This window comes from Brachyistius frenatus, unplaced genomic scaffold (assembly GCF_029030835.1).
Source record: "Brachyistius frenatus isolate BFR_SWC_R1_liver_20210118 unplaced genomic scaffold, ASM2903083v1 Contig_298, whole genome shotgun sequence".
Classification (NCBI taxonomy): domain Eukaryota; kingdom Metazoa; phylum Chordata; class Actinopteri; family Embiotocidae; genus Brachyistius; species Brachyistius frenatus.
In genome coordinates, this window is record NW_027210897.1 from 185,484 (window position 1) to 201,872 (window position 16,389).

Consider the following 16,389-nt stretch of genomic DNA (forward strand, 5'->3'; position numbering starts at 1 on the left):
ACACCGACTAATAACCTTAACAAATCCTGTGTTGTGTCTGAAACACTCCCACGTCCAGCGGCCTACATTCCTAACTGGGCCAAGTCGGATGTGCACGTCTTCCCATGATGCTTCTGTTCATTTGAGGCTGATGCATCCGGGGAAAGTCTCGCTGTGACATCAGCTCGGTGGAGTTTTGTGTAGATCTAACTTTTCTGTGTCCAGTGACGGGTTCCAGGGCCCAGTTTCTCCACAGATCATGAGTTTAATCACGTCTCCTAATTTACTTCATGTTAGGAGTGAGTAATGTGTGACGGAGGCAGCAGACCTCATAACCTTCGTACGATCCCAAATCCACCTCCTCCACCCGTTCTGGAGCTTCAAACTGCTGCATTTCACTGCAGAAGACGCAGGAAAGTGAACAAAGTAACTGTGACATCTCCCATTAACTTCCTAGGGACCTAATTGAAACCCTGGAAATGGGATTTCTGGCCACTGACATGTTGTGTTTTGGGGGTCGGAGTTGGAGATGAAGGGGAGAAGAGGTGAAGCAGGTCGGGTCTCCACGTGTTGTTTTATATTGTATGATCATAAAAGAAGCCAGGAAGCAAGAACAATGCCATCAACCAAAAACTACAGAAAGATAAATCATTAACACACATGCATGGAGGTTTATGCAGATTCCTTGTCGTTATTTAAAATCACCATTAACAAAACAAGTCCTGATGCAGAAGATTTAAAACTAAATGTGATGTTGAATCTTGGATAACATTCAACTTATTGAATGAAAATGCTGCATTGTGTCTCCCTGTTATATTTCATATAGTTTTATTCATGCAGATCTTTGTGCAGCAACAGCTGCAAAAACCACTCATTGGTCAGCAAACTGTTCGGAGGTGGAGCCTAATTTTGAACCGACACTTTTTTAAACGTGATATGAAATAATATATGAATTGATTATAAATGATGAATTGTTTTAATCATAGTGGTATCATCATGGCTTGTATAATAATAATAACATTAATTAATAACATAATAATAATCATAACGGTTGAACAACTCGTTGAGAGTTTACTGAGAGTAAAGTGGAACAATGTTAAATAAAGCCGAGAGGGCGTGTTGCTATTAAAACTGGATGAGATATGATCGTACATGTATTTGATTGACAAGAGAAACATTTCTGGATAAAATGACAAGGCACTGAGGCAGAAGTTGAACTTTTCTGACAGACTATTTTGCATTTCTTTGCCTCAGCATTAGGACATGAATGAGTTGGCTGCATTTGTCACACCGTCTGACTAACGATGAGTTTCCTGCTGAACAGAGAAGTTCTTCCCTGATGAAATGTTTCGCCATTTTTAAACTCACATCCAAAGTTTCCAACATGAGCCCGACTTCTTCTATTCTCACCTGCTGACATTCGAGGCGTCCGCACTGGGCCCTCTGACACAGGACCTGCCCGCGGTTACAGGTGCAGAACTCGCAGCCGGTGCCGTTCCACATGTCTCCATGGTAACGCACCGCGTCCTGGTACAGGCAGCTCCCCTTCGCGACGGCACACTCGTCGCAGCACCGACCGGCACGCTTCACTTTGGTCTGACCCTGAACAGAAGCAGAAGATCGACTTCAGGTTTTCATGTTCGGAGAGTGAAGGAAGACAAACGGAGAAAAACTCAAGGAGCTCGTGAAAGTGTGTTTTTGTTCCAAGAGAGATGAGAGGATTATTTATTCATAAAGTGCTGAGAGGCTGACACACTGTAAATGTAATGATTTGAGATCCTCCGTCTCAGATAGTTCACATTGTTAAAAACTCCAGAAAAAAGTTCACAAAATCTTTTCAGAGTCGATGCAAATCACAATCTTCAGTAAATCAGTGAACAACACAGCGGTGGAGTTGTTCGTCCAGTGGGATCGTCTCTGAGCAGCGCCGAGTTCTGTTTCATCAGTGGAAGACGTTTTTAAAGGGTCCTCAGCATGCAGAGAGATGAAAATATCCCCAAAATAAAATGAGAAAACTTGGAGTGAAAGAGCAAAGTGCTTCACAGCACAGCAGGAAGTCTGACGAGCACTTCCTCTTCACGGGTTCAACCTGGGACGTCTCAACTCTACACGTTCTCATTAGTTCGTGCTCTTCGTAAATAAAATGGCTGCTTTTTACAATTCAAAACTGCCATTAGGATTAAAAAGAGATTTCAGCTTGATGTTCTCCTTTTAAGCGTTTTCACGTTTATCCTTTGATTCATATAAAAACAGTCCGTTTTCAAAAAGATGAAACACATTCAAAGGTGGATTTTTGAAAAGAACGTACGGCTGCATTCATGTTGACAAGCAACAAGTCTTTGGAAAGCCCAAAATATCTCATTGCTCTCATCCCCGGAGCTCAGCGGTTGTCCAAAACTATGTAAAGGTATTAATGAGACACACTGTTGCCCGGGGCGACGGCTTCCTTCATTACCAACAACACACACAGTGTAGTTTATTTTAATTTAACCCTCAGACGCCATGAATGCAGCAGCTGGAGCAGAAGCTGAAACACAGATGCAGTGTTTCCTGACTGACTTTCATAAAACGACAGTGATCAGGTGTTTAAAATCTCCCAAAAATAATAAAACAGAACTTCTGCAGTCGTCTTGTCTTCAGCACTTTCAGAGAGAAGAAGGAGAATATTACTGAGGCTTTGACTTCAGTACAAAACAGAGTTAAAAGTGCTGCTGCTCCCTTATAAATCACTTTGTGTCTAAAGCAGGAGTCTCCAACCTTTTTTCATTGAGAAACTTTATTCACGTAGCTGAGCTCCACCCAAACCAGCTGAATCAGCTTCTTTTATGTGAACAATAACAAACTGATACTCGACACACATATTAAACCAGTGCTGGTTGTTCTAAAGGCTAAAATACATGTTTAATGTGCTGAAAGAACATCAGCTCAGTTCAGTGGGCCACTGGCTGGTGTCTCATCTTTTATTTTACCTGCCACCTGTGTAGGTTTTACTACACACATGTGTGCGTCTGCATTGTGTTTTTTATGGTCCTCTCTGACTTCACCAACAAGACTTACAGCACAGGATGGAAGCTGCATATAATTAAGAATTACCTGTCAACCTGTGAGCATGCATGTGTGTGTATGTCGGGGTGTGTGTGTATGTCGGGGTGTGTGTGTGTGTGTGTGTGTGTGTGTGTGTGTGTGTGTGTGTGTGTGTGTGTGTGTGTGTGTGTGTGTGTGTGTGTGTGTGTGTGTGTGTGTGTGTGTGTGTGTGTGTGTGTGTGTAATTGTATTACTCATGTTGTGGGGACATAAATCTGTTTCCAGTCACCTTGTGGGGACTCGGTTCCCTTTTCGAGACAAAAGTCCTCAAAATGTGTCATCAGATTTTAGAGTTCAGAGTTTCAGTGAAAGTCTCCAGGAAATGAATGGAAATGAATGAAATGTCCTCTGAAGGGACGGAAACAGGAGAAGACCTCTCGGACAACATCAGTGTCAGTCAGTGTGTGTGTGTGTGTGTGTGTGTGTGTGTGTGTGTGTGTGTGTGTGTGTGTGTGTGTGTGTGTGTGTGTGTGTGTGTGTGTGTGTGTGTGTGTGTGTGTGTGTGTGTGTGTGAATGTACCCACCTTGTTGCAGGTGACGGGTCGACAGGTGTGTGTGTGGCACTTCGACTGACCGCGGTCACACACACATGTGGTGCAGTCGTTCTTCTGCCACTGCTCGCCGTGCTGCCGGGAGACACACAGGTACACGTTAGGACCGCCTCCAAACCACACACAGTATTTAGCTCCACCTGCTCCTGAGAGCTGAAACATTTCAAAAATGAATTAAATGGTTAAAATAATTAGTTTTTCACTTTATTGTAAAACTGGTCTTAATTACAATTTGCAAATTTACAATTAACAATAATTTTTATCACCAAAAAAAATGTTTTTCTTTACATGTCCCTGTATGGTGTAATGTAAGGTGTATTTTATTTACTTTGTGTACATATCTTGTTTGTGTGTGTGTGTGTATTTATACTTGGATCTTTATCTTTAAAAAAAAAAAGAATTCAAATAAAAAAAATTATATTTTCCTACCTGTATTCTTAAGCTGTTGTGACAATTAAATTTACCCACTTATTAATAAAGTCTTATCTTATCTTGTTCAAAAATCTTATTCAAATGTAGTCGCTGAAATAAGACTCGCACAGTAGATGGACGTGACATCTAATCCAGATGTATTAACAACCTTTTATTATTCAGACAAATTTAACCTCCATGTCGACACGTCTTTTGTTGGAAAATCATCGAATCAAGTCAAACTGTCCAGAAATATTCACGGACAGATGAACTTCTTTAAAATCTTCTGTGTCCCTTTCAGAGAAGATATTTGTTTGGACACAACAGTAAAGTGAAGTCGTCCCTCAGCAGCTTCATGTCTGACAAGTTTCAGGTCATACATTTATCATCTGCTAAAATTTAACTTCCTGTCATTGTCAGCTTGAATTCTGACTTCCTTCCTCTCTAAAACACTCAATTAAATATTGACTAAAGCCTGGAGGATACAAATTACTTCATTATTCACGACATTTTTCACTGATATAACATTTATTAGAGATTGATCAAAGACATCAAAACCTCATAAAGGCCTTTGTGGCGTTCTTTGAACAACACGAGCCGGTTTGACAGGTTCTACATTATAGATGGGAAATAAAACCTGAGTCGTTTCTAATCATCGACGTCACACATCTGCACACACACACACACACACACACACACACACACACACACACACACACACACACACACACACAATACACACAATACACACTCAGCACTGACACCTACAACAACACGTAATTGGAAACAATTTTCTTTGACTTTTTATGTGGTTTCTTAAATCTTCCTCAAACGGTTTTCAAGAGTTTCAAAAGAAGATTTCTGATTAAAAACCCTCAGAGCACCATTACGGCTACAAAAACACATCTTTCAACACAAAGCTTCGTTTTCATTTCCAAACTAAAATGTTTGTCCTCGGGATGAAAATGAAGCCTCGATTTTTACAACAATTATCAGAGAGATTACAGCCGAGTCTTTCGTCAATGTGGGATTCTGAGAATAAAGATTTGGGAAAGATAATCGTTTTTATTATCTCTGCTTTAAAATCTGACAGCTGAGTCTGAGGCTAAAAACACGAAAAACATCCGAATCACAAGTTCTGACGAAATGTGTTGATTGACAGCCGTCATAATTGATAAATCATCATCGTCTCAGTAAATCATCTGTTTCAGCTCAGGTATCTCCTAATTATGACATCTTTTAAGGGATATCTTCCAAACTAAGACAGCATCACACAAAGTCAGTGATTTTCCCAAACATGAAGATATGATTTTGCACATATTAACTGGACATGAGTCATCCCTCTTCAGTGTGACTGAAACTCTCCAGAGACTCAGAATAACACACATTAGCGTACAAATAAGCATTAAAGGTTAAAGGTCAGCTGAAGTTTTGTGTTGAGTCAAACTGCACCATAATAACAGAAATACAGCGAGACTATAATATGTATATATATATATATATATATATATATATATATATATATATATATATATATATATATATATATATATATATATTTATATATATATATATATTTATTTATTTATTTATATATACATATATACATAATGAGTGTGGAAGGACATGATTTTGTATTTGAGGTGACATAATTCATCCTGTTGAATACATGACAAACTGAAACCACGTAGAAAAAACACACCTTTGAAACCATGACAACATGAGTGAGTGAGTGAGTGTGTGTGTGTGATTAGAGATTAGGAGAGGAGAGGAGAGGAGAGGAGAGGAGAGGAGAGGAGAGGAGAGGAGAGGAGAGGAGAGGAGAGGAGAGGAGAGGAGAGGAGAGGAGAGGAGAAACAGGATTTGCACACAACTACACAATAACAGAACAGACACACACATCCAGCCACCGTAAACACAAACACACACAGGTTTCCTACCTGGTGCTGTTTCCCTGCAGACAGACAAGGATTGGAAACACACTGAGGACAGCAGTGACCGGGCTGGATCACCAGGTTCTCATCCTGGAGGGAGGAAAACAATATCACATTAGCTGTAGGACGGAAGGAAGGAAGGAAGGAAGGAAGGAAGGAAGGAAGGAAGGAAGGAAGGAAGGAAGGAAGGAAGGAAGGAAGGAAGGAAGGAAGGAAGGAATTTGGATTCATAGAGCAGATTTTAAAACAACAAATGTTGATGATCATCTAAAAAGTTAAATAATGTGATTTAAGTGCATCAAAAAGCCCAGAATATGTGGAGGGTCTTTAAAAAGGTTTTAATGACATTGGTGAAGAGAGGAGCTCTAAGCTTCTCCACATCAGAGGTACAACAACAGGAAATACAGGGTCACCCTGGGAATGGTCAGCGGATCTGAAGGTGGAATAATGAGTTCAGAGATGCAACCTGGTTCATGCAATTTAAAAAAACAGAGGAATTTAATTTAAAACACATAAAACAATTGTAACATCCGCTCTGTGTTTGACTGGTACCCAGTGAAGAGAAGCCGGTGCAGAGGAGATATGATATGATATGATATGATTCATCCACAGGGGACAATCAAAATCAAGGTCATCTTTGTTCGGCGTTTCTATATCAATAGCTTCTGTTCTTGTTCTAAGAATAGCTGAGATAAATAATTCATTTTGCGCTTCATAAAACTGTCTTCTTCTCTGGCTGGATTAAAAAAAAAAAAAAAAACACATTTCACAACGCGTCAGCGGTTCACTGAATATGAAGAAAGTGAAGTGAGATGGACTGACGTGAAACCGCCGAGACGACCAGGAGGGTGAAAACAGAAGATAAAACCTTTTTATTGTTAAAAAAGTGTTTGTGGAAACTCACCGTCCTGCAGGCGACCTGCTGACACTCGGCCACTGAACACTGGATCCTCCCATTGACGCACACACATCTGGAGCAGAGGCTGGGCCGCCACTCCTCACCGTCCCGGTACACAACGCCCTGCGAGGAGCACGAGTCTGACACACACACACACACACACACACACACACACACACACACACACACACACACACACACACACACACACACACACACACACACACACACACACACACACACACACACAAACAAATAAAAACAAACAGAACAGTGAAACTGGGTGTCAGCTGACTGTTCCAGTGTTGTTCGCCCACAATGATTTGGAGTCAGGAGAAAAAACCGGTGTCGCTAATGAGCTGCTAACGAGCCGGATGAATCACAGCAGCTCTGAGACATCGTTACATCCGAGACGAAGCTCTCAACTCGGATCCAGGTGCTCCGCGTGGATCTCAGGATGTCAGAATGAAGCAGGCATGTGAGCTCTCTGTTAGCAGGGAACATGTTGCCTAATAGTCCTTTAAAGGCTTCGCTGGACATCAGAGATGAACAGGAGCTTAAATGATGAAAATCGAGGCTCATTAAATGTGTTTTGTCTTGTTCTTCTTTTATGTGAGGTGTGGATTTCCTTCATGGTTGTAACTTGAGAAATTAATATTAAGCCATCAAAAACACTTGAATGATCATAACTCAGATCTAGTAACAGAAACAAAACCCCGAAAACATCTTTCACTTAACTGTGTTAAAAGCATTTAAAGCTGTGCCTGAACATTTAATGGGAACATTTTCATTTTAATTACAGTTATTAGTGTGGATGGATGCATGTTTGGGCTTCAGGATAAAATCTTTGGGCTTTAGAATTAAATAAACACGACTTCCTACAGCAATTACTCTGAAAAAAATCAAATCAAATTACATTTATATTCATGTTTGGAAAATAATGTAATGAAACGCAAAAAGAAGCCTTTCAGTCCCATGATGCAATGCTTCGGAGGAGAGCTGACCTGGCGGAGGGTCGGACACAGGAAGTAACGGCAGCAGCTGCCGTGAACCAACGGTGAGTTTCTGGCCTTCAGGTTTTCTCAGGGAGAATCATGTGTGTGTCACTTCCTGAGAGAAGTTGTGGTGTTGGAGGTTGAGTGCTCCTCAGTGTGTAGTCACTTATTTTGAGTGTCTTTTTGTAAATTGTGTGTTTGTGAGCTATTTAGCTTTTCTTCTACATCAGGAACCAAGAGAAAACTGAAGATACATCAACCTGCCTCATAACTCAGGTGAGCTGCTGTTGACGCAGCCGAACGTCAGTCACTGTGGTTTTATGTGTCGAGTCCAAAGAGGGGAGAAACTCTCCCCAAATGACCTTTCACACTAAAATACATTTGGACAAGTTTGGTCTGATTTCCTATTTTTTAGGGCTTTCAGAGGTGACACTAAAACAATCAATGATAACAGTTACCATTGATTTTTAACAGTTATACCACCATAGGAAGGTCATTCAAAACAGAAAAAAACACAAGTTTCCCATGTTTTCTTCCCATTGGACACGTGATCACATGTATGACGCATGTTCACCACATGTTGTAACATATGGTAAGATGGTGAGTACATGTGGAAAAGTTTTCACATTAGAATCTGCATGAGCTTCACACATTACACCATGAATATGTTCCAAAACCACATGTTCTCCATGTGCAAAATACATGTTTCATATGTGTACAATTAACATGTGTATGTGGTCCCATGTGATCACATGAGTAAGGTTATATAGGTTATATCTATAGATAGCATCCTCATCGTTGCATCAGTGACTGTAATCTGCTCTCGTGTACATCATGATATATTTGCAAATTCTGTCCTTTATTGCAATTTGTGTTTATCAATATATACATTTTTCTACTAAACTTCATTTTTTAATTCCAGGCATTTCCACTAACGTTTTTTTTTCATGCACAAATTAAAAATTCACATTAAACAGATGGCTGGAAACCACATTATACTGTCAAGATAATAAAAAGCAAACATGTGTGTTTTGGAAAGAGTCAAGTGTACTTTGTATAAAATGTTTCTGCATGCATAGCATGCAACTGTCAGAGCATGCATGTTTGAGACTCCCACAATCCAAGCAATGCATCAATAAAACAGAGCTTTCAGAAGAGTCCCAACTCCCTGCTGCTGCATTCAAATCCAACAATAACACAAACTTAATTCACTAAATTAGAAGTTAAATCAAACCAAGGTGATGAAACATCCTGTGCCCTCGGGGGTGGAGTCTCATTGCCTTAAGACATGAAGTGAAACAAAACATCTGCCCGGAGATAATAAACCAAAAAAACCTCTCCAGAGCAGAGTAAACAGGGCAAACAGGGGTTTGTAAATAATTCACTAAATCATGGAGAACAGGTCCTTTAAGAGGAAACACAGGCTGGATGTGAAATCTAGAAGTGCAGCAGCTCTCACCTCCGTTGCGGCCACACTTGGGACAGCACCCCCCGGCCGGGGTGAAGAGGGTCTGATCCCCGGGACAGGTGAGGGAGGGGCAGGGGTGAGCGCTGCAGGACACACCCCCTCTGTGGCAGACACACAGTGAACAGGGGGAGGGGCTCCACTGGCTGTCATGCTGCAGGAGACACACGGAGACGGACCGTTAGATGGAGAAACACGGCCAATAGAAGAAGAGCTCCTGAATAAATAATCAGTGCATTTAGAAAACACATGTCCTATTAAAATAAGAGCTCACAATTTAACTCTGACTTTATTTACATTTATATAAATGAACTTGTTCAGTCTCTTGGACTCTCCCTCCCAGATAAAGAGTCTGTTTAATGCCGATAACGTTGTTCTACAGTTTCCTCGTGAACAAGGACGAATAGAAAAATGTCACGCACACCTCGCAAATCAGGAAAACAAAACGGGTGCACGGTTATGACGAGAATGGAAAAATAGCAGGACAAAGGCAGGCTTCTAAAATCTCAACATCATATTCATCAATAACTGATGTCAATAAGGGGGCGGGTCCTTCTCAGGTGGACTTAGTTGTCATGTGTCCTCGTTGCTGAGGGGACATTTTTGTCCCCTTTTGTCTCTATATTGTCATTTCCAGATGTCTTTAACGCTCATGATGGTTAATAGCGGAAATGTGTCCTTTTTATGTTGCACATTTCTCTGAGTGACAGTATTCTGCTTCTTCTTCTATAGCAGCAGCTGGAATCAATACAATTTTATTATTTCTCAGTTTCAATTCAAATCGACTTAAAATATGCGAGTTTCATCCAGCCTGTTGCACCGTATGGTGGTGAACTACAGGGTCCCCTCACAGACTGCAGATAAAAGTGTTCGTAGGTTCCAGGTCTGAAAAGATGCAGAAGTGTCTTCAGCTGCAATACCAGCGAGTGCCACTAGAGGTCGGCTCCAAAAAGCCTCCGGCTCCATAGACTCCCATTCAACTTCTCTCATCAAATCCAAAGTGAATAAAATGTGTCCATCAGTTCTCTCGGTGTTGTTAGCTAAAGTCACTCCTTCTTCTTAGTTTTCTGGAGGTCCATCTGAAAATAATCCCTCATTCATTAGAAAAGAAGATTCAAGAAGACCTGATTTTGGGGGCGTGTCTGTTTGATTGACAGGCCTGCGGTGCAGTCAGGTTACAGTTATCGGTGGGCGGGACGTAGTATCGTCAGGTTTCCGATCAGATCGGTCAGATCCACCGCTGGCTCCTCCCCCAGCTCGTCCAAATATGGTCACTTCCTGCTCCAAACTGCTCCGAACTAGCAAAGATGGTGACGGACAGACTCTGAACTGGAGGATTCATAACGTTCACAAACCAACGATGATATCACTGATGGATGATGACATCACTGATGGTTGATGACATCCAATGAAATCTTTACATGATGTATTCTGCAAATGCATTTTACACGTATTCAGAAAAACACCAACAAATACATGTAGAGCAGAATGACCCTTTGATAAATTACATTCGAATGTTTTAATCACCTGATCCAGTCCAACCAGACACTTCAGTCCAAAGCCCCCCAAATCCAGAAAGAGTCTCCTCTGACCTGCCTCACTACAACACTGCTCTGCAAACACCATCAGAGGAAAACCTGATTGTAACACAATGTACAGAAACCTGTTTGGACCTCTGGAGAGAAGAAGCTCAAGGCCAAAATTATCTTCCTCTAAAAAGAACATCTCTCTGCTGTCGGAGATAAAAAGCACAGACAGACCCCGACCACCCGAAGTACCGGCTCAGAGAGCAGCGAGGACACACTGAAAAAGAAGGACACGGAAAAAAATCATGAACACCTGAAGAAAGTCCTTCACAACAGCTAACATGGCGACTGCTACCCGAATCATTCAATGAGGAGACAACAGAAAAGTGTAAATTCACAAATACCAGCTGTTCAACAGGTGAGGCGGAGACGCCTATAATGGAAAACATTCAAGTTTACTGTAACAAGTTCAACTCTGTAAGTTCATATTTTAAAGATCTTGACATCCTCCACAAATTAAAAAAAGATACTCCTCAGAGAAGGAGGCACCTTTTTGGACAAACTTTATTTTGATGCTTCGTCAACAACGTTCCTGAAACTTTCCTGTCAATCAACCTTTTGAACTGAATTTCCAACCAGAGGGAGAAAAATGGAGGAAGAAGCAGAGACACAGTGGGAGGAGGGGAACTGTTCTGCAGGCGACCCGATGGCGGGGTGGAGAGGACGCGGACGCCGTCACCAGCGAGTCCCTGTTTAAGACCTCTACTGCGTGCCGTCCCTCCACTTCCTGTCTACACTGCAGCTGAATGAAAGGACAAAGAGGAAAAGCTGTTTTTGCTCTCTGTGGACGTCTAAGCCTGAGTGACAGATGAGAGAACAGAGTCACGATGGGGGGTGGAGGGGGAGGTGGGGGGGGGGGGTGATTCAAACAGACCACGAGCATGAAAACACATTGAAATATAAGAAGATGTCTGTGAATCTGGAGGAGGAGACTCAGTCAGACTCATTTCAGTTTCACAGTTTAAAGCAGAGAAGTCGTCCCAGTTAAAGACGGCGGTGACGACTGGAGGCGAACGTGAAACGTCCCGACTTCTCCTCACTATTTAACTTCCATGTGTACAGCAGTATTGAATAAACACCTCAGGCTAACATGTGTCAGAGGCTTCTGATGTGTGACTGACAGGATCGATGGATCGATGGAGTCTCTGAGTTATAAACAGCTTCTATCTGCTGTAAATCCATCTGCAGGTTCAGTTATTGTTCTTTCCCTCTAAATCAGATCCAGGATCAGTGTGTTCATGTCGCCTGCAGTCAAAATGATGGAGGTGAAAATCTGACTTCACTCATGTCGGGAAACCTGCATGAAAACTTTCATAAAATATATAATCAGTCTGAGCTTTAATGGAAATTTAATCTAATTTCTGATGCAAACAATTGAACCTCTTCATGTGTTTTTTGCCAGACAATTTTTGAACACTAAAAAACTCACAATTTGTCAAATATATGCTAAATCAAAAGTTTGTGTTAAAACTGCTGATTTGGCACATTTCCAGATTGCAGTTTGACACAATTATTCAAATCCCAAAATACCATCGTTCTACAAACACTGATTGAACATGATACTGCATAAAACAGGGGTCCCCAACCACCAGCCTGTGGACCAGAACCAGGCCGTGGATGATTTGGTACCGGGCCGCACAGAAAGAATAAAAAACTTGTATTTATTTATTTTTATTTTATGTACATTAGCCTGCATGGTATTTTATTTTGAAAAATGACCACTTCCGTCCACGCCTCTTTCTCGCAGTTGTCTCATTTGAGTTTTTTCATGCACCGATAAACCCACAAGTTAACCATCGCAAAAATTAGCAAAAAACCAACGTCTCTGGAGAGCTTCCTTGAAAAGGGGGAAAGACCGAATGATGAGACAACAGAAACCTCCAACACCACCAACTAAAAGAAAGCTGCATTTTAAAAAAAAATACCAAGAGTCCTTTTTAAATTACGGGTTCATCGCAACAGGTGATTCACATTCTCCAAGACCGCTCTGTATAATATGTGGCGACCGGCTATTTAATTGTGTTTTGTTTTTGTTGCATGACACCCCCATCACCCCCCCCCCCCCCTGTAACCTGACTGCACCACAGGCCTGTCAATCAAACAGACATGCCCCCAAAAACAGGTCTTCTTGAATCTTCTTTTCTAATGAATGAGGGATTATTTTCAGATGGACCTCCAGAAAACTAAGAAGAAGGAGTGACTTTAGCTAACAACACCGAGATAACTGATGGACACATTTTATTCACTTTGGATTTGATGAGAGAAGTTGAATGGGAGTCTATGGAGCCGGAGGCTTTTTGGAGCCGACCTCTAGTGGCACTCGCTGGTATTGCAGCTGAAGACACTTCTGGATCGGAACCATTTTACAGACCTGAAGCTACGAACACTTTTATAAACGGTCTGTGGTTTAATGCAACACTATTGCCTTTATTTAACAATCAGGAATTTTGCCTCTAACTCCACCCACCCCTCTGTTGCTATGATATTATGCAAAGCCACCCCCCCCCCTGAGAAAGTCTCAGTTAACATTGGGACAACCTATATGTTCATCTCCGTGTCCCCGGCTTGGATGCTTGGTTGCGTCCTCGGATGGACGTTGCTCGTTGTTGGTTTTTTTAGATATATATGAATGTGTTAGTTACGAATGTAAAAATGTTTAATTGTGTTGTTTTGATGGATGAATTTAGAAACTTTGTTTGTATCTAGTTGGTCTTCTGATTAACGAACTCTCCATTTTATATCAAACTAAGCCTTGAAGTTAAGGCACTTCTGCATCGGACTCATTTTTCAGACCCAGAAGCTACAAACACTTTTATATCCAGTCTGTGGTTTAATAAACTTGGTAGTTCAAGATTCCCCATCACGTCATCCAAAGTCTTTTTTGAGTTTACTTTTTGCACAGTAAGGGATAATTACACAAGCACTGTGCATTGATGTGCTGTGATTACAGCCGTCATTCTTCTGGTTTCAGGTGGTTCGCCAGATTTTGTAATCAAGCTGCAGGAATTTTCTCCCACTTAAACACAAAAGCATCTAACAATGATACTGATCTGGCTTCATATTTGGACCTTCAGTCCATCATAAATGTGTTGGATGGTGTTGAGGTCAGAGCAAACTGAGGAACCATCTCTCTGTGCTCAGGGTCATTTATTGAAATAGTTTTTTAAATGGATCAATATATTCTGTAAATGTGTGTAAGAATGTTGAAAAATGTGTGTAAAAAAATCAGGCAAAAGGAGAGAACGAGCATCACTTTCACTTCACTTACTCCATAAGTGACCCCTTCGTACTGGCAGGAGTCCTGGGACGAGGAGACGCACTCTGGACAGCACTTGTTGGCAGGAATCTTCAAATGCCCGCCCTTTTGAAAAGACACACACACACACACACACACACACACACACACACACACACACACACACACACACACACACACACACACACACACACACACACACACACACACACACACACACACAAATTAACACACTCAGCATGAACGAAATACACAAAAACCCCAGAGTCAGAGAGAGAAAATGGATTTGAGTGTGTTTAACAGCGTGAATACAGAACATGTCAATTACAGCCCGTCTATTTACATGGAAATAAACCGACGGGCCGACAGTGATGAATATTTGAAGACTGCATCAGCGTGACAGGAAGCAGGCCGACAGGTTGCACAATACAGATTACAATATAGACTCAACACACAGTCCTTCAGCCGCAGCGCCTACACCACTAATTAAAGCGGACTGGGTGGCAGGACGCACCGGCGATGTGAGGTGTCGTTTATTTGTGAATACAGATGGTATTATGGGATGGAAGAAGGATGGGAGAAATACAATTTGCAGGAGGAGAGAGAAAACTTCCCAGAGGAGCTTCTGACGACGTCGATTGAAAAAGGAGGAAAAAGAATAACTGGATCGAGGAAAATTTAATGAAATTATATGTGAAAAAGAAGGACAACTCAAAGTATATAAGGAGAGCACGGAAAAATAAAAAACAGACGGAGAGTGAGCTGTGCAGCAGGTAGACGGAGGGATTATACTTCAGGCCGTCATTAATCACCTATTAGCACACAAAACTCTAAAATAAAAATAAGACTAAAAGCTGAGTTTTGACAGCATCTGAAAAAATCTTCTATCAGTTTGTGTTAATAAATGAAAGATTTTAATCTAAAGCCGTACACGTTTTCTCATGTTTGGGCTCCCTGTTTCTATTCATCTTTTTGTTCCAGTCCCTCCAGCTTTTTCTGTCTGTGCCTCACGTTTAATCACCATAATACGGCTGCAGAACAGGAATTTGATCCAATTTGAGATTTTGTTGCTGCAAATAAACAGAGAAGGTTCAGGATGAGCGGAATTGAGTTCATGTATCACCGGAGAGTCAGATTCTCCTTCCAACAGTTAAAAAATGAAATAAAATATTTTTTTTCTTCTCCTGCAGTTTCTTTTGGCAAAAAGAAGCAGTGATGTCAGAGTCCAGTGTTTCTCTGAAGCTGTGAATGTTCCTGTCCAAACATAAAGTGAAACAAAATTCACTCTATCAATCAATTTCAGTTAATTTTCCATGTAGATTTTCATTATTGATAGCTTGTGCTAAAGAAGATATTCTACTATCTTAATTGTAATCTAATTAAGAATCAGGTTACTTAATTAGAGCGGCAGCAATAGATTTTAAACTATGACAAATTGAAATTAATCTTTGCCATAAATTATTAATCTAGAGAGAGTACTTTGGTACTTTGGATTTTGAAAGATGTGAAGAGCATCATGCTTTTAGATTTTTCCTGGAGTACATGATTACTAGAGAAAACAATCAGTTCATGGACAAAGAAAATAATTATTGGTAATAACACAAAAATCTTTGGGGGCGAACCCAAACTCTTTCTTATAAAATACTTTTTTAAATGACAAAGACAAAAGCAGTCATTTGCAAACATATAAATCCATGGACGATGATTAAAACAGAACCAGAACATTGCAGAAATTTAGAGATGCATTTCAGAAAAGTCAATAATATAAAAGTGAGAAAAAAAAAGGACATTTAAGCTTGTAGATTAAGTGAGTGGATTTCTAAAGAAAGTCCTCTAATCAGAGACTGGCCCATGATGAAATCTCTGATACTCTGTTTTTTATCAGTGTGGGTGACGGGGAGTCATATTTTAAGAGCTTTTTAAATGGAGGGAGCCCACGGCTTGCTGAGCATGGTAACTAATTTTTAATTAACATTGGATTTCCAGCCAGCCGAGTGGAATTCATGAGACATTGATTGTTGCCTCAGCTCAAGGTTGGGATTGGATGTGATGCCGTCACCGCAGGCCTGACGTTTAAATCACATTGAAGAAGAAACACGGGGAGGATGGAGCAAAAAAATAAAATAAAAAATGTGTCCCTGTTCATTCAAACGGGACAAAAAAAAGTTAGTCTCTGAACAGTTGTCATTGTGTCTAATTAATTGCTGCAATCAGCAGACTTCAGTGCTCA

General features: G+C 40.9%; 1 protein-coding gene across 1 annotated transcript in view; it reads right to left on the reverse strand.

The window, feature by feature from the left end:
- Window positions 1–16,389, reverse strand: part of fras1 (Fraser extracellular matrix complex subunit 1) — a 265,766-nt gene that overhangs the window by 171,249 nt on the left and 78,128 nt on the right. The window contains exons 4-9 of the mRNA XM_069722629.1: window positions 14,172–14,264; window positions 9,312–9,471; window positions 6,864–6,997; window positions 5,966–6,049; window positions 3,588–3,689; window positions 1,390–1,581 (exon numbers count right to left, since the gene is read on the reverse strand). Of these exons, the coding sequence (XP_069578730.1) occupies window positions 1,390–1,581; window positions 3,588–3,689; window positions 5,966–6,049; window positions 6,864–6,997; window positions 9,312–9,471; window positions 14,172–14,264 (765 nt within the window). The remainder of the gene's footprint in view (window positions 1–1,389; window positions 1,582–3,587; window positions 3,690–5,965; window positions 6,050–6,863; window positions 6,998–9,311; window positions 9,472–14,171; window positions 14,265–16,389) is intronic.